The 25,101-nt window shown below is 38.3% G+C and overlaps 1 protein-coding gene across 1 annotated transcript; it reads left to right on the top strand.

The window, feature by feature from the left end:
* Positions 1 to 21,911: 21,911 nt before the first annotated feature.
* LOC131071019 (probable CCR4-associated factor 1 homolog 7) lies at positions 21,912 to 23,484 on the top strand. Its single transcript, XM_058006722.2, has one exon. It carries the CDS (start codon positions 22,537 to 22,539, stop codon positions 23,386 to 23,388), a length of 852 nt encoding a protein of 283 aa, XP_057862705.2. The 5' UTR covers positions 21,912 to 22,536; the 3' UTR covers positions 23,389 to 23,484.
* The last annotated feature ends 1,617 nt before the right edge of the window (positions 23,485 to 25,101 follow it).

The following is a 25,101-nucleotide window of genomic DNA, read 5'->3' as shown; positions in this document are numbered from 1 at the left end:
ATTGACAAAAAGAAGGAAGACAAGTGGAAGACAAGGTGAATGCTTGGTAAAGTAAACTAGGATTCCTATTCACAATCACAACAATCAATGGTATTTGTATTTCCATCAATGCCAAAGGGGGAGATTGTTGGAATTTACATGAAGATTGCATTAATGATATGTTATGTTACATTATTGATGTTAATTAACCGGTAATGATATTGTTGTAATGATGTTTTGTAACCGGTAGGAAGAATTTGTGAACTGAACTAGTATTGCTCTATATTGGAGAGTTGAACCGGTAAACCCTACCTGTTGATTTGATAAACCCTAATAGATTAAGTTTGGTGAATTGGCTATATTGGTTTATGATCTGATGATGAGCGGTAATGATTATGACACGTATGATTATTATATGAAGAGAATTTCAAAGTGATTTTGGTGCATTGATTAAACGTTTTTTGTCTAGGGAATGAGCAAGTATATTACATGTAATGCAAAGCGCGTGATGAGTTACTGAGTTCTATGAGCGGTGATCAAGGAGAGATCGAGGTTTTCTTGATTGATGTGTAGAGATTGCTATGTAATCCAACGGTCATACTTGAACCGACTTGTTTGTAATCTCTATGAGAGAATTAGGTTTTTGTTGTGTTATCGACCTAATTGATTTGTTTATAAGGTCGATGAGTTATTTAGTTTCAAAGTTGGAAAAGTTTTAGTTGAGTGTGTGGTTGCCGAACTAGATGATGTATTTGTAGTTTGAGTAAAGGCAGATAGGAGCATGAAAAGGATCTAAACAAGCAAGTGTAGTGTTATTCAAACAGATCAGCAAACTCCTGTTGTTTTCTAACAATTACAACTGAATTGAAATCCCCTAACTAGGTAAGCTTTGTTGGCATTTTTAATGTTCATGTTGTGATTGTCATTGATGGACACACACTCGCATTAAGATCCTCTTTATATGTCTGAGTTAGAGCACAACTGGTGTTTGTTCCAACCACTATGTTGTAGGTATGTTGTATTATAGTCTTTCAACTATTGATGTTTTGCAGAATGTGTTTACCGGCCTGAAGAGGCATGTTGACCCCAAGCGGTCCATGGATACCTAGCGATATGAGGGATTAAAGAGGCATAACACATTTTTACCAGTCTTCATTTTGACAAACTGGCAACCGGTATTTTGTATGAACCGGTAATACTCTGTGATGAGTTACCAACCGACATTTTGTGATGAGTTACCATCCACCGATTGTTTAACGGTGCTGACACTATAACGGTGTTTTTTGTGTCATGGTACCAAGTATGTCCAGGTTCATTGAACCTAGGAAATTGTAATGTAATCCTATTGGACCGACATGAAATCAGATTCCTTTATAAGGACATCATGTCTAAGGTTTTAGGTTGTTGATGAGGTCGTAGAAAAGAGTTTATGTTGTTTCTAGGGTTTAAGGTGGTTGAGGAGTTGGAAAGAATATGAATGTGTAGAAGACTGAAGTAATGCAGGAGTGCATTAAGAACTAGCTATCAAGGATCTAACCGAGCAGTCTGTGCTATTAGATAGATCAAACACTTATTGATTACTCACATCTTTGGCAAGTTTGTAGCCCTTAACCGGGTAGGCCCAAAAGCCTTTTTGTAAATCCTCTAACAAGGTGGTTCACATCTGTGATCTAAAATCCTCTAGCAAGGTAGTCTTTAATCGGACTTATATCCTAACAGAGATTGAGATTCCTAACAAGATCTATTCTGGTAAAGAACATTGTAAGACCTTAACCGGTCTAGTTCCTATTCTACAAATAGTGACTTGTGAGTTCCATCTCACCGTGGTTTTTCCCATTTGGGTTTCCACGTCAAATATCTTATGTTATGGTGTTTGTGCTTCTGTGGGTAAATGCATTATTAGTTATTTGGTTTGCATGTTTGTTAACTAGTTTGTCTGTTAAACTATTTTATCGATTTATTGCTAGTCTTATAAAGTGTTTTAGTTCGAAGATTTTTTGCATACTAATTCACCCCCCTCTTAGTATTCATCAATTGGTATCAGAGCCTACCTTTCTAAAATTTTAACCACTTGGAAAGAGATATGGGGGAATACACCTTGAGGGAACTTACTCAATGGCTCACTCAGTCTGAGCAAGCATATGATGATCTTATGGTCAAATACAAGGCATATCAAGCAAAAAGGAGAGAACATGCAGAAAAGCTGATGGAGCTATCTAAAAATAGTTCTGCAGATGAAGCAGATATGGAAGCCCTAATTGTAGAAGTAAATAAGCTAAATGAATCAAACTCCCACCTGAGAAAGGAGTTGGAGGGACTGACTATCCAGATGTGTCAAGAGCTTGAGAACCGAAGAAAAGTTGAAGACCTAGTGAAAGAAAGAGATTTTGAGATCTCCAAGTTGAAACAAGAGATGAGTGCCCTAAATGATGAATACTAAGAGGGGGGGGTGAATTAGTATGCCAAAAATATCTACACTAAAATGCTTACATAGTCTAAAGATAAACCGGTAAAGCAATCTAATAGTCAAACCGGTTACCACACATGCAAACCAAAATGTGAATAAAGCATTCACCCACAAAAGCAATACAACCATAACTCAAGATATTTGACATGGAAACCCAACTGGGAAAAACCACGGTGAGATGGAACTCACATGTCACTATCTGCAAAATAAAAATCAGACCGGTTAAGGTCTTACAATGTTCTTCACCAAAACAGATCCTGTTAGGAATCTCAATCTCTGTTAGGAGATAAGTCTGATTAAAGACTACCTTGTTAGAGGATTTTAGATCCACATGTGTGAACCACCTTGTTAGAGGATTTTACAAAGGCTTTGAGGCCTACCCAGTTAAGGGCTACAGACTTGTCAAAGATGTGAGTAATCAACAAGTGTTTGATCTATCTAATAGCACAAACTGCTTGGTTAGATCTAGTATTGCTCACAGCTAATGCATTCCAGCATTACTTCAGTCTTCTCTCTCTCTCTCTCTCATAGTTACAACTTGAGCTTCTCAGATAAGATCATTCTCAACTTCCACCTTAAACCCTAGCTCAACATTAACCCTTTCAGCAACAACTTAAAACCCTAGACATGATGTCCTTTTAAAGGAATCTGATTTCATGTCATTCCAATAGGATTACATTACAATTTCCTAGGTTCAATGAATCTAGACATACTCAGTAACACGACACAAGAAGCACCGTCAATGTGTCAGCACCGTCAAACAATTGGTGGATTGGTAACTCATCACAGAGTATTACCGGTTCATACAAAATACCGGTTGCTGGTTTGACAAAAATGAAGACTGGTAAGAATGTGTTGTGCCGCTTTGCTCCCTCCTACTGCTTGAGATCTATGAACCGCTTGGGGTCGACATGTCGTTTTAGACCGGGAAACACATTCCGCAAAATCACCACTAGTCTAAAGACTAGTATACAACATACCGGTTGGAACAAATACCGGTTGAGCACAAGCTCATACATATAAAGGGGATCTCAATACAAGTGTGTGTCCATCAATGACAATCACAACATAAACAACAAAAATGCCAACAATCTCCCCCTTTGGCATTGATGGCAACACTTAGGAAAATAAAATTTTGACATCTAAGTGTTTTACAACAAAAACTTGCCATTAACAAAATTGCTCCCCCTAAGCATATACAATATTCCTTAATCAACAGTGTATAGAAATTTTGCATACAGAGCATAATCATCAGAGCATATAGCATATATCACAGAATATATCAAAATTTTAAAATAGATACTTCTCCCCCTGTGTCAGAAGATCAAATTTTTAAAACCAAAAACTAGATATACTTCTCCCCCTTTGCCAATAATGACAAAGTACCGCTTGAAAAACCCTATTTCCATATATATAAAAAAGTTTATGACAATAATGAATGATACTTGTCAAAAACCGATTTATAGTCCTACAAAAATTGTTTCATGGATAGGGACCAAGACTCAAGTAGGGAGGTTGCCACTTCCTTCTCTGTCTGCATCTGGGATACCTATTCCTCCATGGCATCTACTATGCTTAGTTCCTGTGTGACTGTCAGGGCACCCAGGTTCAGATAACACTTCTAAAGAATTTTCAATCGTGGAAGTAATACCAGTTGAAGCTCCTACAAATCCCTAGACTGTGTATTGATCTCTTGCTCCATCTTGGCTGACTGGACCTGGAACCGATGAACGGTTTGCCCATATGCTGCAAAGGAATCATAAGGAGTCTTGAATGTGCCCAAGTAGGACTGTAAGTCCATTTGAAGTTGTTGCTTCTTGGCTAGCACATCATCACAGAACATATGAGGTTGATAGATTTTGTTGAGTAGCAAGTTACCCTCATCCAAGGCATTCCTTATGTCCTTTAAATCTTTCAGCAGTTCAGTCCTAAGCTCATTCAACTTCTTCACTAGAACAACATTAAGAGCTTTTTGGTGCTCTTTCTTTACATTGGCCTTTGCTACTTCTTCTAGAATCTGCACCTGATCATCCACTACAATACACAGAAGTTTGAGTTGTGCTAGTGATGATTCAGTGTCAGGAAGATTAGTACCGGGGATTAAACCGGTAAGTGTGTCTATGGCCGCCTGTATAATATCTTGTTCCCTTTTCCTGCGAATGCCTTCAAGGCACTCTTGGGCAACCTTGATGCTCTACATAAGCTCAAACTCACTTGTAGATTCGAGGTCAATAGGACTCAAGATAGCAGCCGGTTTGGCTTGGCTACCGGTTGCCTTAGGAGTCTCCATCTGTGTGCTCTTCATCGCTTCGATTGTCTTGTCTGCTTCTTCCTTCTTTTTCTTCTCCTTCTCTTCCTTCTCTTTCTCTTCTCTCTTTTTCTTCTCTTCCTCTTCCATCTTCTTCTTGTCTTCTTCATCTTTTTGCTTCTACTCTGCTTCTACCTTCTTCTTTGCTTCTTCTTCCTTCTTCTTTTGTGCTTCTTCTTCCTTCTTCTTTTGTTCTTTCTCTTCCTTCTTCTTCTTCTCTTCCTCTTCCTTCTTCTTCTTCTCCTCTTCTTCCTTCTTTCTCTTTTTTTCCTTATCCTCTTCTTCTATCTTTTTCCTGTCATCTTCTTGCTTCTTCTTTTCTTCATCTTTTTGTTTCTCCTCTTCCTCTTTTCTCTTCTCTTCCTCTTTCTTTTGTTTCTCATCTTCATCCCTCTTCTTTTTCTCTTCTTGTTCCTTTGCCGCTTGTTGTGTGCCCTCAGCTTGTTCACCACTCTGATTGGCTTGTTGCCCCTATCCAGTTCCCTCAGAAGGTATGTCCTAAGTGATATCTTCTACATCCAGGGCATCGACATCGATGGTGTCGATTGGTTCTTCCACCAGGTTTCCTTCCTCATCAAAGACCTCATCCAGTTTGGAAATAACCGGTTCCTTTTCTGATTGGAGGTTGGCCATTTGTGCTTTGTGAGAGCTGACAGCATGAGCCATATGCTAATGTGTATCTTTTTCAACATCATCAACTCTCCCCTCCAACAACCAGAGTCTTCTTCTCCTTGTGAAGAAGAGACCTTTATTTTGATCCAAGGCATCAAATAATTCTGAATTTGAGAGTTCAGGGAAGTACTGTGCAAAGACTTTCTCCCTAATCTCTTGTTCCTTTTCAATGGCAATGCGCCATTTATTATCTAATGCTTTAAATAATGAATCCGGTGTCTGAGATTTAATCTCTGATGGTGACCAGTCATTTTTACATAAATAAAGAATGATTTCCTGTAGTACTTCATCTTTTTCTTCACTATTAAATTCATCATAATAGTCTATTAAATCATGAAGTAACTTTCTCCTAATATTTTTTACTGTTCTTTGACAATGTGTCAAAGGTTTGTATGAAGAGATGTCTATATTTACTGGTGCGGATACTGTTGGTTCATTCTTCTTCATCTTCTTTGTCTATCTTGCCTTCTTTGGTTGTTCATCAGACTCGGTTTCTTTGGAGTCTGGTTCATTTGCCTTAGTCTTCCTCTTTCTTTCGAAGACTTTTGCTGGTGTTACCTCCGGTTTCTTCTTTGTCGGTGACCGCTTGGTCACTCTTGGAGTTGTAGTGGTAGTCGGTGCCAATGTTGCAGGCATTGCCTTAGCTTTCTTAGTTGCCAGTTCTTTTCCCTTCTTCATCGATGGTTCTTCAACTGGTGCAATCCTCTCCAAGTAGGTTCTGGTCCTCTTAGCCTTTGGATCAAGAGGCGAGGCAATAAGGGCTGAGGTATACCCTTCCAGCATGTCAAACATAACTTCATAGCCCATAGGCTCCACTTCCTCCATTCTAGGCTCAATAGCCTCCATTAAACATTTGTCCACCTAAATAGTGAAACAGATGTCATCTTCGTATTTCTTCACTATGTCACCTAAGATTCTTACCCTCTGACTCATCTTTCTTCTAAACTCATCAAAATATTTGTTCAGTACCTCAGGGTAGCCGGTTCCAATGGCTTGTACACTTTCATTTATCTGCTTGGTTACCGGTTGGTCAAGGGACCACTGGACATCTCCTACACCCAAAAAGTAGCCTTGAAAATAAAAAAACAACCCTACCAGTAGTTGTCCAAACTTAAACCTCAGTGAGTTGTCCTGTTTGATTGCCTTAAGATTTAATAGGAGTTGCCTTTGCATACCGGTGCATAAGTCGAAAGATGCATCCTCTTTTATCATTCGGTAAGCGGCATTTACCACTGTAGCAGATACAGAATTAATCCTGCTAGCTGAAAACATTCTGTATCCTATCACCATGCAGGCGTATTTCACCAAATCATCCTTGATAGGATTGACTGTCATACCCCATGAATCACTTGTTGAACTAGTGAGCTTGGTCATTTCCGTTTTGCTCACTTTTCTCAGGGCTGGCACTTCCCCTGTGTTGCAGAAACTGGTGACTGCATGAATTGCCTAAGGCATGATATCATGCATCCTCTCCAAGTACATCTTGTCACCATGGACTCTGCTCAAAATAATTCTGATATGATCCTCCATGAAATCTTCCAGAAAATATACTGCGTTGTGGAATTTCTTCTTCTCTATGACACTAAATTCTAGTTTGATCTTTTTGTCCTTGCCGCAAAATAGTCCTAACTGAGTGTGAATGGCTAAAGACCCTAGGTCTTCTATTTTGCAATCAATATAATCAGAAATTCCTTCTTTGACTATAACTCCAGCCGGAACTTGTGACAAAGCATTATATTTAGACTTCCTCTTAATAAAACTTTCTGACTCAATTGATGTACTTGAACTGGTATGTGATGCAGAAGCCATTGAAGAGTATTTCAAGAACACAAAAAATACCTTTCAAATGCAAATTTAGGGCTTCCTGATTCAGCTTCACTTCACTCTCCGTCGGATGCCAAATCACCGCTTTGTGTTCTCCACTACCGCTTGCAAACTAGATTTGAATCTCTTTCAGGGTTATTCAATTTCTTGAAATCTAAGCTCAAATCACCTTTTCTTCGCTTTGCACTTGAAAACTTTAAACCCTAATTTATACATGATTTGAAAAATGCATTTATACATGTCTCTCACCTACCATCATTAATGCTCCTCTATTAGGGCGTAAACCCTAATTTGCCTTTTTACCGTTTCCGGTCTTCTACCAAGCGACAGGTATCGCATACCGGTTAAGGTCTTTTATCGGTGTCAACTCGGGGTTCGAAATCATTTCGCCATTTGCTCCCCCTAAGCCTTTAAGGCTTAGTTTGTCGGTTCCAATATTTCCACACTAGGTGCAGAAACCGGTTCCTCTTCCGACATTATTGGTTTCTTCTTCCATGTTTTCTTCATGTCTCCTTAAACTTTTTCAACATCGATTTCTCCTTCCTGAGTGACCGATATATCATCAGATATACGCTTTCTGCTTCTATAGAATCTTGCAATGTGACCCGATTTGTTGTAGTGATAGCAAACAAGTCCAGGTGCTCTCTAAGGTCCATTGTACATATTTCCATTCTTCCTTCTGCATGTTGCAGCAGTGTGACCATGACCATGATAGATCATACAACTTTCTCTCCATCCGGTTGCCGCTTGATGACCACCGCTTCTTGACTGATGATTGAAGACATTAAACCAGTTGTGGTTCCGGTTCATAAAAGGTTCAGGACCAATTCCTTGGGTCCTCTGAGGATATCTTCTAGTGTTATCCATTACAGACTTGCATTCAAATACTCTATACCCAAACTTGTTGCATGCATAACAATGACCATTGAACTTATTTGATCTAGGTACATTGTTGACAAAGTAAGGAAAATTATTGTAGGCTTTGCTCCTACATACATTGGCAATGTGTCCTTCTTTAAGACAGTTAAAGCAAACAGGTTTGAATTTTTGCTTACCTTTTCCTTTGAGTGTCGGTTGCTTCTTTGATGCTTCAGCATTTGTTCCTAAGGATTCTCCTTCCTCATGTCCAGAAAAACCAAGACCATTGGTATTCTTTGTCGGTCTAGATGACTCAAGCTTTTGCTCTAGCTTGACAGTACTTTTGCCAAACTTAGCAAGTATTTCCTTTGACTCAAAGAGTTCTTTGGAAATAGCAGTGTTTGTCTCCATTAGACTTGCATTTTCTGAGATGGCTATGTTCAATTCTTCTTGCATGTCTTCTTTTTCCATTATGCTCTCATGAAGGAAAGCAGTCAGTGCACTAATCTCTTATTTCAACTTAGAGATCTCATGATCTCTATCCTTTATCCGATCTTCATCTTTTCTTCGGTTCTCAAGCTCTTGACTAAACCTAATAGTCAGTCCTTCCAACTCCTTTCTCAGATTGGAGTTTGAATCATTCAGCTTATTTACTTCAGCAATCATGGCTTCCATGTTAGCTTCATCTTCAAAACTACTTTCGGATAGTTCCATCAGCTTTTCTGCATGTTCTCTCCTTTTTGCTTGAGATGCCTTGTATTTGACCATAAGATCATCATAGGCTTGCTTAGACTTAGTGAGTCGTTGAGTAAGTTCCCTCATGGTGTATTCCCCCATATCTCTTTCCAAGTGGTTAAACTTATAGAAAAGTAGGCTCTGATACCAATTGATGAATACTAAGAGGGGGGGTGAATTAGTATGCCAAAAATCTCTGAACTAAAACGCTTACACAGTCTAAAGATAAATCGGTAAAGCAGTCTAACAGTCAAACCGGTTACCACACATGCAAACCAAAATGTGAATAAAGCATTCACCCACAAAAGCAATACAACCATAACACAAGATATTTGACGTGGAAACCCAACTAGGAAAAACCACAGTGAGATGGAACTCACAAGTCACTATCTGTAGAATAGAAAGCAGATCGGTTAAGGTCAGAACGGTTAAGGTCTTGCAATGTTCTTCACCAGAATGGATCCTGTTAGGAATCTCAATCTCCGTTAGGAGATAAGTTCGATTAAAGACTACCTTGTTAGAGGATTTTAGATTTACATGTGTGAACCACCTTGTTAGAGGATTTTACAAAGGCTTTGAGGCCTACCTAGTTAAGGGCTACAGACTTGTCAAAGATGTGAGTAATCAACAAGTGTTTGATCTATCTAATAGCACAAACTACTTGGTTAGATCCAATATTGCTCACAACTAATGCATTCCAGCATTACTTCAATCTTCTCTCTCTCTCTCACAGTTACAATTTGAGCTTCTCAGATAAGATCGTTCTCAACTTCCACCTTAAACCCTAGCTCAACATTAACCCTTTCAGCAACAACTTAAAACCCTAGACATGATGTCCTTTTAAAGGAATCTGATTTCATGTTGGTCCAATAGGATTATATTACAATTTCTTAGGTTCAATTAATCTAGACATACTCAGTAACACGACACAAGAAGCACCGTCAATGTGTTGGCACCGTCAAACAATTGGTGGATTGGTAAGTCATCACAAAATGTCGGTTGGTAACTCATCACAAAGTATTACCGATTCATACAAAATACCGGTTGCGTTTGACAAAAATGAAGATTTCTTAGAATGTGTTGTGCCACTTTGCTCCCTCGTACCACTTGAGATCTACGAACCGCTTGGGGTCAACATGTCGTTTCAGACAGGGAAACACATTCTGCAAAATCACCACTAGTCTAAAGACTAGTATAAAGACTAGTATACAATATACCGATTGGAACAAATACCCGTTGAGCACAAGCTCATACATATAAAGGGGATCTCAATACAAGTGTGTGTCCATCAATGACAATCACAACATAAACAACAAAAATGCCAACACTAAATGCTCAACTCCATGCAAGCAAGGTGGAAAAGGAAGACATGCAAGGAGAACTGAACACTGCCATCTCTGAGAATGAAAACCTGTTGGAAACAAATGCTGCTATTTCCAAAGAACTCTCTGAGTCAAAGGAAATACTTGCTAAGTTCAGCAAGAGTACTGTCAAGCTAGAGCAAAAGCTTGAATCTGCCAAACCGGTCAAGAATACCAATGGAATTGGCTATTCTGGTCATGAGGAAGGAGAGACCTCTGGTACAAATGCTGGAACATCAAAGAAGCAACCGGTATCAAAGGATAAAGGTAAGCAAAAGTTTAAACCTATTTGTTTCAACTATCTTAAAGAAGGACATACTGCTAATATGTGTAGGAGTAAGGCTTACAACAATTTTCCTTATTTCCTAAATGATAAGCCTAGACCCTATAGATTTGATGGTAACTGTTATGCATGCAACAAGTATGGGCATAGAGCATCTGAGTGCAGGTCTATTATGAATAACACTGGAAGATATCCTCAAAGGACCCAAAGAGTTGGTCCTGAAGCTTTTGTGAACTGGAATCACAACCGGTTTAATATCTTCAATCATCAGCCAAGAAGCAGTGGTTATCAAGTGGCAACCGGATGGAGAGAAAATTGTATGATCTATCATGGTCATGGTCATCCTACTACAACATGCAGAAGGAAGAATGGAAACATGAACAATGGACCTTGGAGAGCACCTAGATTGGTCTGCTATCACTGCAACAAACCGGGTCACATTGCTAGATTCTATAGATCAAGAAAGAGCATATCTGATGATATACCGGTCACTCCGGAAGGAAACATTAATGTTGACACTGTTCAAGTGGACATGAACAAAATCAGGAAGGAGAAAACAACAGTGTTACAAGAGGAACCGGTTTCTGCACCTAGTGTGGAAATCACGGAACCGGCAAACTAAGCTTCAAGAAAGCTTAGGGGGAGCAAACGACAAAATGTTTCACACCCCCAGTTTTCATCGGTAAAAGATGATAGGTCAATGATGAACCACAACTACCAAACCGGTACTGAGAGGGGTGGTGAATCAGTACAAATACAAATACAGTCAAAAACCGGTTTGACAACAAATGTTCCAAATGATTGGCAAACAGGGATACCAGTAAAGTAGAGTGCAACTGGTAACATCTAGTATAGCTCAATCAGTCATGAACCGGTCACTCAATAAGCTTTCCTCTTAGCTCAATACTACAGTATCATTATATTCTTATGCATAAACCAGTAAACTTGACCATCAGATCTTCACAACAATGAGTTCAATATGTTTTATAGACAGGCATAAAACATAGAACCTTCATGTGCTTAACAGGTAAAACAAAGCATCACAAGACAGAAGCATTTCACATGACACACATATTTTTCACGTGGAAACCCAACTGGGAAAAACCACGATGGGGACGAATACCCACAAGCTGCTTTTTGAACTCTTTAGAAGTCCGCTCTATTAGGAGCCTTGTCTGGTTAAGGACATTACAATAGGTTCTGGTAGGAACCGATCCTATTAAGGATCACCCGGTTAAGGGTTAAACCTAGTAGGGTCACCTTGTTAGAGGATTTCAAGAACTCAATAGCTAAAAGGATCTCCTAAGCTTCTCTAGCTTCTCAAAACTCATTAGCCTCGAGTTACCCGGTTAAGGGATTTGAAACAAGCCAGTTAAGACCACCTGATTTAAGGGATTTTGAATCAAGCCAGTTAAGGCTACCCTGTTAGGGGATTTTACAACTGTTGAAGTGGTTAGAGATCAACAGGTATTACAATGATCTGTTAACAACACTTAATGCTAATGCAGATCCATTTAGGCTCCTCTTTTCCTTCTGCACATTCACTTTGCAGTTATCTCTTCTCTCCTTTGGTCTGGCAAGAATCACGTATCACTTTCCTTAGATACACACTCACAACTTTTGCCAACAACCTCAGAAGGAAACCCAACATCGACCTTATAGGAAACATACAGGTTGGTAGCAAAAACCCTAAACCCTAAACCTATTGGGTTAAGCAATTCAAACAGTTTGATCCTGACCGTTGAATCACGCTACATTAAATGCAACAATCTTAAATTGATCTCAAGATATTCTCCATCATCCATTATCCATCGTTTTCATGGCGGCTGATAACCCATCACGCATTATCACCGTTTGACAGACTTCGCACATTCCCGAGGTAGATAGGAATAGTCATCTTCATGCAAGATCCTTCACGCACACAGAGCTTACGTGGCAACACGATCTGTCCTTCATCATACTGCTAACTCATCACACAAAGATCACCGATTGAGTCACACAGACTTGAGGTACACCAACCGGAAACCCCGAAGTGGAAGCTACCTACCCACTGGTAGTCATATAATGCTTCCATGTGCTGGTTCCCATAACTACATGTCGGTTCACCTTGAACAAATATGTCGCTTCACTTTGGCATATAAATCGGTTCATACATATGCCGGTTCCTCTCTCTTCACTTATCACATGTGTCGGTTCAAACTATGTCCCATATTGACATCAATGACAACATACAATATCATTATGTCTTCATGCCGGTTTACATAATGCCAACAAAAGACCTTAACTGGTATGTTATACCTGTCATTTGACAGAAGACCGAAAATGGTAAAAAGGAAAAATTAGGGTTTATGCCCTAATGGAGGAGCATTAATGACGGTAGGTGAGGAATATGATTAAAAGCATTTTTAAAATCATTTCTCACTATTAGTTTTTGAGGGAAGAAAGTTTTTCAAAGAGCAGAGCGACGAAAAGGCGATTTGAGCAGAGATTTGGAGAAACTGCGAAGAAGATTCAAATTCAAACTGGAATGGTCAAGTGGAGAACACAAAGCGGTGATTCAACAACTGACAGAGTGTGAAGTAAAGGAGAATCTGCAAGCCCTAATTTCACGTGTTTCAAAAGGTATTTATCGAGTTCTTAAGGTTTCTATCATGGCTTCCACATCTCATACCAGTTCTAGTGCATCTGTCGAGTCTGCAAATTTTATTCAATGGAATTCCAAGTATAATGCCCTATCACAAGTTCCGGCTGGTGTGATAGTAGAAGAGGGAATCTCTAACTACATAGACTACAAAATAGAAGACCTAGGGTCTCTAGCTATCCACTCCCAGTTATATTTGTTTTGTGGCAAGGATAAGAAAATCAAACCGGAGTATAATATCTTGGAGAAGAAGAAACTCCACAATGTTGTTTACTTCCTGGAAGATTTTACAGAAGATCACATAAGGATCATTTTAAGCAGAGTCCACGGTGACAAGATGTACCTAGAGAGGACGTATGATATCACGTCGCAGGCAATTTATGCAGTCATCGGTTTCTGCAATACAAGGGATGTGCCAGCCCTAAGGACGGTTAGCAAAACTAAAATGTCCAAGCTCACCGGTTTAGTGAGTGACTCACGTAGCATGACAGTCAATTCAATCAAGGATGATCTGGTGAAGTATGCATGTATGGTGATTGGTTACCGGACATTCTCAGCCAGCAAAATTAACTTTGTATCTGCTGCAACGGTAAATGCCACTTACCAGATGATAAAGGAGGATGCATCATTTGACCTATGCACTGGTATGCAGAGGCAACTCCTATTGAACCTGAAATCAATCAAACAAGATAATGCACTGAGGTTCAACTTTGGACAACTATTGGTTGGGTTGTTCTTTTACTTTCAAGGATACTTCCCAAGAGTGGGAGACATTCAGTGGTCTGCAGACCAACCGGTTACCAAACAGATAAAGGAAAGTTTGCAAGCAGTGGGAACCGGTTAACCTGAAGTTCTGAACAAGTATTTTGATGAGTTCAGATGAAAAATGAGCCAAAGGATGAGGATCTCAGGTGATATCATCAAGAAATATGAAGATGGCATCTGTTTCACCATCAAGGTGGATCAATGCATAATGGAGGCTGTTGAGCCCAGACAGGAAGAAGTTGAGCCAATGGGCTATGAGGTGATGTATGACATGCTGGAAGGGTATGCCTCTACCCTTATTGCCTCACCTCTTGATCCTAAGGCAAAGAGGACCAAAACCTATCTGGAAAGGGTTACACCGGTCGAGGAACCCTCTGTGAAGAAAGGAAAAGAACCTACAGTAAAGAAGGCAAGGCAGTGCCTGCAGCATCAACACCAGTTACTACTGCAACTCCAAAAGTGACCAAGCGGTCACCAGCCAAAAAGAAACCAAAAGAAGCACCGGCTAAAGTCTTCGAGAGGAAAAGGAAGAAACAAAGCAACTCTCCGGACTCAGAAGAAACTGTGTCTGAGGAGCAGCCCAAGAAGGCAAGACAGATAAGAAAGAAGACAAAGAATGAACCGACATCATCTGCACCAGTAAATATTGATATCTCCTCCTACAAACCTTTGACACATTGTCAAAGAACTATCAAAAACATTAGGAGAAAAGTATTGAATGATTTAATTGATTATTTTGATGACTTTAATGATGATGAAAAGGAGGCGGTGGAAAAAGAAATAATTCAATATTTATGTGTTAATGACCGGTCCCCTTCATAAATTAGATCTGAAACACTGGATTCTTTGTATAAATCCTTAGACAATAAATGGTGCATTGCCATAGAGGAGGAACAGGAAATGAGAGAAAAAGGTTTTGTTGAACATTTTCCTGATGTATCAAATTTAAAACTGTTCGATGTAATGAACAAATACAAAGGTCTTTTCTTCATGAGAAGAAGAAGACTCCTGTTACTGGAAGGAAAAGGTAAGGAAGTGCTCAAGGATACACACACTCGTGCTCTAGATGCTCTGAAGATGCATCGAGTGGCTGAAGCCAACCGACAAGCTGAGAAAGAACCGTTATATCCAAACCAGGTGAAGTACTTGATGATGAAGGAAATCCGATTGATGAACCGGCCGACACTATTGATGTCGATGCCCTGGATGAAGAAGATGTTACTCAGGAAATACCATTTGAGGCAACAGGACAAGAGCAATAGGCTAAACAGGAGAAGAAAGCCAAGGACAGATAGGAAGTGGCAAAGGAAGAGGCAGAGCAGAGGAAAAAGGATGAAGAAGAGAAGTAGAAGAAGAAGGAAGAAGAGAAAAAGAAGAAAGATGAAGAGGAAAAGAAGAAGAAAGATGAAGAAGAGAAAAAGAAGAAAGATGAAGAGGAAAAGAAGAAGAAAGATGAAGAAGAGAAGAAGAAGAAAGATGAAAAAAGATGAAGAGGAGAAAAAGAAGAAGGAAGAGGAGAAGAAGAAGAAAAATGAAGAGGAGAAGCAGAAGAAGGATGAAGAGGAGAAAAAGAAGCAAGAAGATGAAAAGAAAAAGAAAGAAGAGGAGGATAAGGAATAGGAGAAAAAGAAGGAAGCAGAGAGGAAGAAGAAGGAAAAAGAAGATAAGGAACAGGAGAAGAAGAAGGAAGCAGAAAATAAAAAGGCTGAGGAGGACAAGGAAGGAGAGAAGAGGAGAGAAGCAGAGAAGAAGAAAGTGGAAGAGGACAAGGTAGGAGAAGCGACGAAGAGCACCTAGATGGAGACTCTGAAGGCAACCGGGAGTCAAGCCAAACCGGCTGACCTCTCCAGTCCTATAGATCTCCAGTTTGCAAGTGGAATGGAGCTAATGCAGAGTATCAAGGTAGCTCAAGAGCACCTTGAAATCATTCGACGGAAGAAGGAGCAGGATGTAATCCAAGCAGTTGTGGATAAGCTTACCGGTTTGATACCCGATACAAATCTTCCAAACACTAATTCATCATTAGCTAGACTAAAGCTCCTATGCACAGTAGTAGATGATCAGGTGCAAAGCCTTGAAGAGGCAGTAGGGGCTAATATCAAGAAGGAGCATCAAAAGGCTCTTAATATAGCTCTGGTGAAAAAGTTGAATGAGCTCCGGACTGAACTAAAGAAAGAACAAAAGGATATAAGGGACGCTCTAGATGAGGGGAATATGCTACTCAGCAAAATTTGTCAACCCCATCTGTTCTATGATGATGTGCTATCTCAGAAGCAAAAACTTGAACAGGACTTGTAGTCCTACTTGAGCACATTCAAGTCGCCTTATGATTCCTTCACAACTTATGGGCAAACCGTTCACCGGTTTCATATCTAGTCAGCCAAAATGGAGCAAGAAATCAGCACACGGTCTAGAGATTTGCAGGAGCTACAACTAGTTCTACTCCCACATCTACAAATTCTTCAGAAGTGTTATCTGAACCTGGATGCTTTGACAGTTACACAGGAGATGAGCACAATTGATGCCATGGAAGAATAGGTCTCCCTGATGCAAATAGAGAAAGAAGTAGCCACCTCCCTACTTGAATCCTGGTCTCTATCGATGAAACAATTCTTGCAAGACTATAAATCTATTTTTGACAAGTATTATTCCTTGTTGTCATTAAATTTTATTATTTTAATATCAAATTGAAACAGGGTTGTTCAGCGATACTTTGTCATTGTTGGCAAAGGGGGAGAAGTACTCTATCTATTTTGGAGAAGTATAGGGGAGAAGTATCTGGATTTAAAATTTTTCTATATGCTTTGATATATGCTCTGATATCTCAATGTTTATGCTCTATATGCAAAAGTGCTATACATTGTATTGTTAAAAGGATAGTGTATATGCTTAGGGGGAGCAATTTTGCTAATGGCATGTTTTTGTTGTAAAACACTTAGATGTCAAAAATTTATTTTCCTAAGTGTTGCCATCAATGCCAAAGGGGGAGATTGTTGGCATTTTTGATGTTCATGTTGTGATTGTCATTGATGGACACACACTTGCATTAAGATCCTCTTTATATGTATGAGTTAGAGCACAACCGGTATTTGTTCCAACCGGTATGTTGTAGGCATGTTGTATTATAGTCTTTAGACTATTGATGTTTTGCAGAATGTGTTTACCGGTTTGAAGCAGCATGTTGACCCCAAGTGGTTTGTGGATACCAAGCGGTACAAGGGATTAAAGTGGCATAACACATTTTTACCAATCTTCATTTTGATAAACCGGCAATCGGTATTTTGTATGAACTGGTAATACTCTGTGATGAGTTACCAACTAGAATTTTATGATGAGTTACCATCCATCGATTGTTTGACGGTGCCGACACTATAACAGTGCTTTTTGTGTCGTGGTACCAAGTATGTCCAGGTTCATTGAACCTAGGAAATTGTAATGTAATCCTATTGGACCAACATGAAATCAGATTCCTTTATAAGGACATCATGTCTAGGGTTTTAGGTTGTTGATGAGGTCGCAGAAAAGAGTTTATGTTGTTGCTAGGGTTTAAGGTGGTTGAGGAGTTGGAAAGAATATGAATGTGTAGAAGACTGAAGTAATGCAGGAGTGCATTAATAACTAGCTATCAAGGATCTAACCGAGCAGTCTATGCTATTAGATAGATCAAACACTTGTTGATTACTCACATCTTTGACAAGTCTGTAGCCCTTAACCGGGTAGGCCCAAAAGCCTTTTTGTAAATCCTCTAACAGGGTGGTTCACATCTGTGGATCTAAAATCCTCTAGCAAGGTAGTCTTTAATCGGACTTATCTCCTAACAGAGATTGAGATTCCTAACAGGATCTGTTCTAGTAAAGAACATTGTAAGACCTTAACCGGTCTGGTTCCTATTCTGTAGATAGTGACTTGTGAGTTCCATCTCACTGTGGTTTTTCCCATTTGGGTTTCCACGTCAAATATCTTGTGTTATGGTGTTTGTGCTTCTGTGGGTAAATGCATTATTAGCTATTTGGTTTGCATGTTTGTTAACTAGTTTGTTTGTTAAACTGTTTTAGTGCGAAGATTTTTTGCATACTAATTCACCCCCCCCTCTTAGTATTCATCAAGCTCTAACAAGCTTGGTTCTATTGAAATCCTCTAACCAGGTGATCCATTAGCTTGGATTTCAAATCCTCTACCGAGGTTACTCCTTACAGGGTATTGCTTCTAACAAGGCATTATAGTCAATCCCTTAACTAGGTGGTCCCTAACAGGATCTGTTCTTAACATGAATTTTGTAAAGCTTTAACAGGCTAGGCTCCTAAAAGGGCGAACTTCAGAAGAGTTCAGATAGTTATCTTGTGAGTCTCATCTCACCGTGGTTTTTCCCATTTGGGTTTTCACGTCAAAAATATTTTGTCAAGTGGTGAATGTTTTTGTGGTTATGATCTTATGGTTGATTTTCTTAACTACTTAATCCACTTTGATAAGTCATGATAATCGAAAGCATTGTGAAATGAAGTTTTACTTATGTCAGTAAAAGCATTTGGATGTTTATGAGGTTGAAGTTGTTTACTGTCAGTTTTTTGTAACAGTCAACCAGTTTATCTTGAGGGTTTTTATCTTGATAGTGATATTGCATTGATAGTTCTAAGTTTACTTTGAGAGATTGATTTTGAGATTGGTGAAGTTAGTATTAATTTTTCTATCTATTGATTCACCCCCCCCCCCCCCTCTCAGTAGTTGACTGAATTCTTATTCTTTCATCACACCATCAATTGTTGCTTGGGAGGGGATGAAATGGGCTTGGCATTCTTTGCAACTTGTATTGTTAATCAAAATTGACTTTGGCAAGACATGATCGCATTAAATGACCTTTTATATTTGTCATTCTTTAGGTGCTTGGGTTTGGACCCCATCTTATAAATCTATTCAAATGTCATTCTCCAATGCATTAGATTTCATCACTAGTGATGTTCAATAACCCAAGACTTTTGGAATTTTTTATTCTATTGTCAATGATGCCCTTTAGATCTTCCGCTTTATGTGCTTTCTATTGAAGGCTTTTTTATCTCTTGGCCCACTCAGTATCTCAAAATCGAGTTAAAGGTATTTCTTTCACTCTTCTTGAGGATGAGAATAATATCAAATGGGCTCTTCTCTAACTTAATATATTTTTCCAAGCTTGTAGCTCAAGTATTCATTACCAAAAGACTTAACGATACAAGTAGTCTTTTCTTCCCAAACCTTGATGGTTAGTCTCTATTGGTTGGAAATCGATTGATCATGAGAAAATATTTTAATTTTTAAGCATTCCCTTTGCCTTTGACGCATTGCCTACTAGCTTTTAGTAAGTTGTCATTTCTTGAATAAAAAATCTAAGCTATTGGATTAGTAAGCCTCTCTCTTTGGATAGTAAATTTAAAGTGTGCTCTAACATTTTATTCACTACCCTTGTTTCCTATTCTTCTTGTAGGGTCCCTTCTAAGGCCTCCTATTTTAAATTTGAGAAGCTTCTTAGGGATTTTATTTGGGCCTCTTTGGATAGGAATAAAGGTTTTCATTGTGTTACATGGAAATTATGTTCTCTCCCTCATGTTATTGATGGATTAGGGATTCTTTCAAAATATTTGAAAGGGAATGATGGCTAAAAACTTGTCATTAGGCTTTTGTATTTCTTTTAAAGGAGTTCCTATTATGACTAGCTTGGAAAGGCTTTGGTCTCTATATTATTCTCACCATGAAGGAGCCTACTATAATTCAAGGCACTTTTGTTATCTATATCATTTAGAAGACTTTTAAGTCTATCGATTCTTGAGTTGGCAATGACTTCCATAATGACCTTTCAATTAATGAAAAAATTATTTGGTGGCCTCTAGTTTTATCTAATCAAGGTTTTCATCTTCTCAAATCCTCTTGGGTTCATTCTTTGAAAAAAATAAATAGAGGAATTTGAACTCTTCCATATCTCCGTGTCAAAATCACCAAGAATTTTATCTCTTAGCCTAACTCCAATCTAAATTTCTATTTATTCAATCAATATTAGGGTCTACCTTTCAAGCTATTTTTTATGTCATCCCTTCCCATATGGTTCATAAAATAGGGCTTAGATTCTTCAAGCCTTGGTGGAAAGAGTGGAAATAGTAATCTAAAATATAATTTCACAATTATAGACCCTATACTTGTGGCTCGTGTCTCATCTTCTAATGGTGGACCGATTAAACCATAGTTGACACCTCTAGTCTTTTCTTAGCACTTAGCATTGATGTTCCAAACTATTTGGGTGGTCATTCTTTAGCATAATATGACTCATTTCACAAGGTTTTTTACTTGGTTTTCGTCTAACTCACCTAGGAGTTCTTAATCCCTATTGTCCTTTACGTGGACATTTGGAGTCTCTAAAGGATCTTTTTTGGTTATGTACCAAATCTTAAGGAGCTTAGAGTTGGATACATGATTTATGCAAACCTTTTAAGGTTGACTACTTCACATGGCATATGTTGTTGCTAGGCGATGGACCTAGTCTCACGTTTAATTTTTGTCATATCTGACAGGCTTTTAGGTTGAAAATTCTCTTATAGTGTTTAGAAAAATAAAAGTTTAGCTCTCTTCTCTAGTTGTCTAGTTAATGTTCATTTTTCTTTATATGCTAAAGTTATGATTTTCTCTAATGTAGATCTATGTGCAAGCTTGCCAAGTTGCATTAGAAGTTGCACATCTATAGGAGCTTCTTGGTCATTGGAGTAATGCTCCATGCATGATTGCTAGAGTCCTAGCCCATTTTTTCTCCCACCTTGTGTGCATAGGCATGGTTATCATAAATTTGTTAAATGAGATTTTGAATTCCAATCTCAAGGCTCTTGATTACAAAGTTCTAGAGATTGTACTACCCATGTATTGTCTCAACCCTCTCAGTCATTTATTGCCTTTCCTCATTGGTGTAGTGCTCTTGGATGACCAAACTCTCATAAGTCTTCTTGCTTGGAGCTTGTAATTTCCCATGTTCATGGTCATCAATCTAGAAAATATCAAGAGTATGCCACTTTTACTATTTGGGAGCCTATTGATGATAGTTTGTCCCTTCTAATGTACAAGGTGAAATTGATGATCATGCTCCTCTTCTTTTAGTATTGCTCTTACTACTTAGTGATTTTTTTTATGTTTTTTATTGGTCAAACTTTCATTTTGTTTATTTCCATATTTTTTTTAGCTTGATCTTGCCTAGACTCTAAGAATATGCCTTTCTACCAGTCACCTTTTTTAAAAATAGTATAGTATCTTCTCTATCAATAAAATGTAATATACACCTTATTCAATTTATCATATTTCCACAGTCCATATTAGGGGATAATAGTTGATTTAATGTCCAACTTTTGTACCATACTTGTTGATTTATGAGAGTGTGTTTCAATTGTTGTGATAGTAGTTGTTGATTTAGTACCATACTTGTTGATTTAATGTCTAATTTTTTTGACAACATTACACCAATAGTTGAGACATTAATACCCATAATTGAATGAAATGTACCCTTATTTGTAAAAAACAACCAATCATGTGATGCCACATCATTTACACAAGTATGGGGGCCCCTTATGCATGACTATTGGTCTCACCAATTTTTTCATTATTTTGGACGACGTGGCAAAAAGCATGTTGATGTGACATTATATTTGATGATATGACATTGAAAGCTTAGTAATAAGTAGGAGACTTGTCAAATAAACTGCTATAAAATATTATGAATGACTTGAAATTTTCATGTAAGATTTTGAAATTAAAATTTTTAAATTCAATCAACTACAATTAACTAACACTATAATCACTAACACTGCGAAAAAAAAATTCAAAAAGAAAATATATTCAAACGAGGTTGCATACGAAGCCCTTGAAAACTAATCAATCATATTGTTATGTAAAAGAAAAAAGAAAAAGTAAAAAAACTCAAACCAGCCTGAACAAACAAAACATATAAAGAACTAAGAAGCCAACAAGATTTCTTGGTAATATAAATTGCCTCAATATCACAAGAATATTTCATCTCAAACGGTCAACTTAAACGACAGATTCCATCGCCACGTCATCAAAATCATCATTCTGGTTAATAACCTTCTCCCAGGGTTTAACTGGTATGCGGCCTTTCGCCTTTCGCCTTTTGCCTTTCTTTCTTTCTATTTCTACTGCATTTTGCCCCAACCCTCATCGAATACACTTTCATCAGAATTGGGGGTTTGCGCAGAGAGGGCGGTGGGCAATCCTGCAATTTCTGCCCGAAACTCCTCCGCAAAATTGAGTACCCGAATACATCTTTTTTCCGCCCTGTCCATTGATTTTTTTGCCATCAACTTTGGTGCAGACAGGAAGTTTTTTGGCTCGAGTAAAATCCAAAACACTTCAATAGCTTTTCCTCTTTAGGTGAATTTTTCGGCTTGAAAATTGGTGCGGTCGGGCCAACTTAACCAAAGCCCACACGATTCTGAGTAATTTCGAGTTTCTGAGGTTTTTTTAGGGTTTTACAGCATTTGCAAGTACATTAGGGTTCTGCTGAATGTTTTTTTAACGATTGCTGAGCAACATTGCCATACGCTCATAGTCATAATTGCTCTCTATGTTGAGACATTTGGGTTTGGTGGAGGCATCGATACCCGGGTTAGTTACTTTTCACACATGGCATCTGCACGGACAAGCACCGGTACAGGGACCAGCACGGATGATGGTCTTTTAATTCGCGAGGTATGGGCAGATAATCTTGAAGAAGAAATCAAGTTAATCAGTGAAATCGTAGATGATTATCCTTACCTAGCCATGGACACAGAATTTCCCGGGGTTGTTTCTAAGCCCGTGGGCAATTTCAAAAGCGATACAGAATACAACTACGCCAGTCTCAGAGACAATGTGAATCTTTTGAAATTAATTCAATTGGGTCTCGCATTTTCTGATAAGAATGGCAATTTGCCCAAATGTGGGACCAATCAGCAATACGTGTGGCAGTTCAATTTCAGGGAATTCAATAGCGATAATGATATGCATAATCCCGTTTCTATCGAGCTGCTTAAGCAGAGTGGTATTGATTTTCGGAGGAATGAACAACTTGGTATTGATTCCAGAGTTTTTGGGGAGCTTTTCATGTCTTCTGGGGTGGTGCTAAATGAGAATGTGCAGTGGATTACCTTTCAAGGGGGATGTGATTTTGGGTACCTGATGAAATTGCTTACGAACCAAGATCTGCCGAAAGATCAAGCTGAATTTTTCAAGCTATTTAAGACCTATTTCCCTACAGCGTATGATATCAAGTGTTTGATTGAACTTTGCACTCGAGATCTCCATGGTGGATTGAGCAAGCTGGCAGGGTTAGTGCAGGTGGAAAGGGTTGGACCTAGCCATCAAGCTGGCTCTGATAGCTTGCTTACTTCACGTATTTTTTGGAAGCTGCAACAGGGCTTTATCAATGGATCTATTGAGCCTCATTCTGGTCGTTTGTACGGTTTGGGTATTGAGAATGGGACCCCTAGTACTTGATTACCCTTCTTTGTGTATTCTCATGACTTTGGTATAAAATCTTCTTTCATGCGATCTATTTTTTCTCATAATATCAAAATACCTCAATTCTTTAAATTGTTTTTCACCGAAACAGAGTGCTATTTTTTTGCCATTTAAAATGCATTGTTGTTTCAATATCTGCATTGCCAGTGTATGGTGTTATGTCAAATTCCTCCATTTTCTTTCTGTTAAGAGGTGGGCTACTCTGGTGGAACATATATAACTTAGAAGAAAAAGATGAGGAAATGTCTGCATATCTACAAAGGTTAATTTTAATTGCTGCAGAAGAACGTACATGTATTTCTTTTAGAGATTTAAGGCTTATACACATTTTAGTTATTGAGGAAACCTATTTTAGAAAAATCTAATTGGATCTTTAGTTTCCCCGTGGTAGTTGTTTATTTTCAGCATAAGTTGAATTTTTGGATATGATTGCAGTATGTATGTATAATGCAGGTTGAAAGAAGAAAAGATCAATTAAAAGATATAATTATTGAAATTGCACAATACTTTAGTGATAAGGAATAGTGCCAGGTTATTAATGTTCATATTATTAATTGTTTAGAAATTGCATACACACGGCTGCTTCTTTTATGCAAGGAGAACAGATGACTATATTGGAAAGCTCGCAGGGTAAAATATCGTTTAAGATACTACTGTTTGATCAATACATAGTTGGACATTGCTGCAGAGCTTTAAATTGGAACTATTTAACATTACATGGTTTTAGTCTGCTGATAACGTAATCAGCAAACGTTGATTGGCTCCTCTGTGTACCAATGCCTTTGGTAAAGGATTTGGTGTTACAGTGTTTTTTTCTCTGGTATCTGTTTTGGTCTAATTAGTTATTAGTGAAATACCTCTATTCTTTATCTCCAATTTATATGGAAACGAACTAGTTTTCTCTGGTCTAAGTGGATTATTTTCTTTTCTTCTGGAATGCACTGTTGAGTGAGAGTATCTGTTGTAGTATTGTGTGTTACCATATTTCCTTGTTTTCTTTTGATTTTTTTTAAAATTCAATTTAACTTTATTAATGTGGGCTACTCTGGTGGAACATCTAAACTCCTAATGGAGACTTGAGAAAATGTTCATGTATCTATAATAATTGTTCTTGATCTTTGTGCTGCCGAAAAGCATACTTGCTTTGCCATTCTTGTTAATTGTCAATACAAAAGTTTTGAAAACGCTTGCAGTGTGTATATTGCAGGTTGAAGCAAGAAAATAGCAAATAGTTTTTTAAAAAGTTACTAGTAGGGACAATTTTCTGCTTGTAGGGACAGACTCTTTAGGTTGAACACTTGGGAGTGCCTCAATGGAAAATGAAACTAAAAGTTTCAAATGATCTAAATATTTCTTTGTCATTCCCATATATTTTAGACTCTGCAGTAAAGAGATGTCTTTATAAAATTGATAAATCATAAATCTATCTTTCACGTTGGTTATATAGTGTTGGTTCTTTGGCAAGTTTAGTAGCTTGCTTGTTTTGTTCTGGGTATGCTTCTGCAGTTTCTACCATATATGGTTGTTTAAGCTTCCTAGCATCCAAGCCTAAATTTCTACCATATGTGGACTTTTGACGTCCACTCTTAATTTCTAAAACCTGGCCCTGTTTGTTTAGGTTTATAGGTTTTCAAGCTGTGTATTTAGGCTTATAGATTTTCAAACAGCAGATTATTACATATTTTGTCA

Source organism: Cryptomeria japonica, chromosome 3 (genome assembly GCF_030272615.1).
Source record: "Cryptomeria japonica chromosome 3, Sugi_1.0, whole genome shotgun sequence".
Lineage (NCBI taxonomy): Eukaryota > Viridiplantae > Streptophyta > Pinopsida > Cupressales > Cupressaceae > Cryptomeria > Cryptomeria japonica.
Note: the sequence above shows the minus strand (reverse complement) of the source record. Positions and strands in the feature narration are given on the sequence as shown.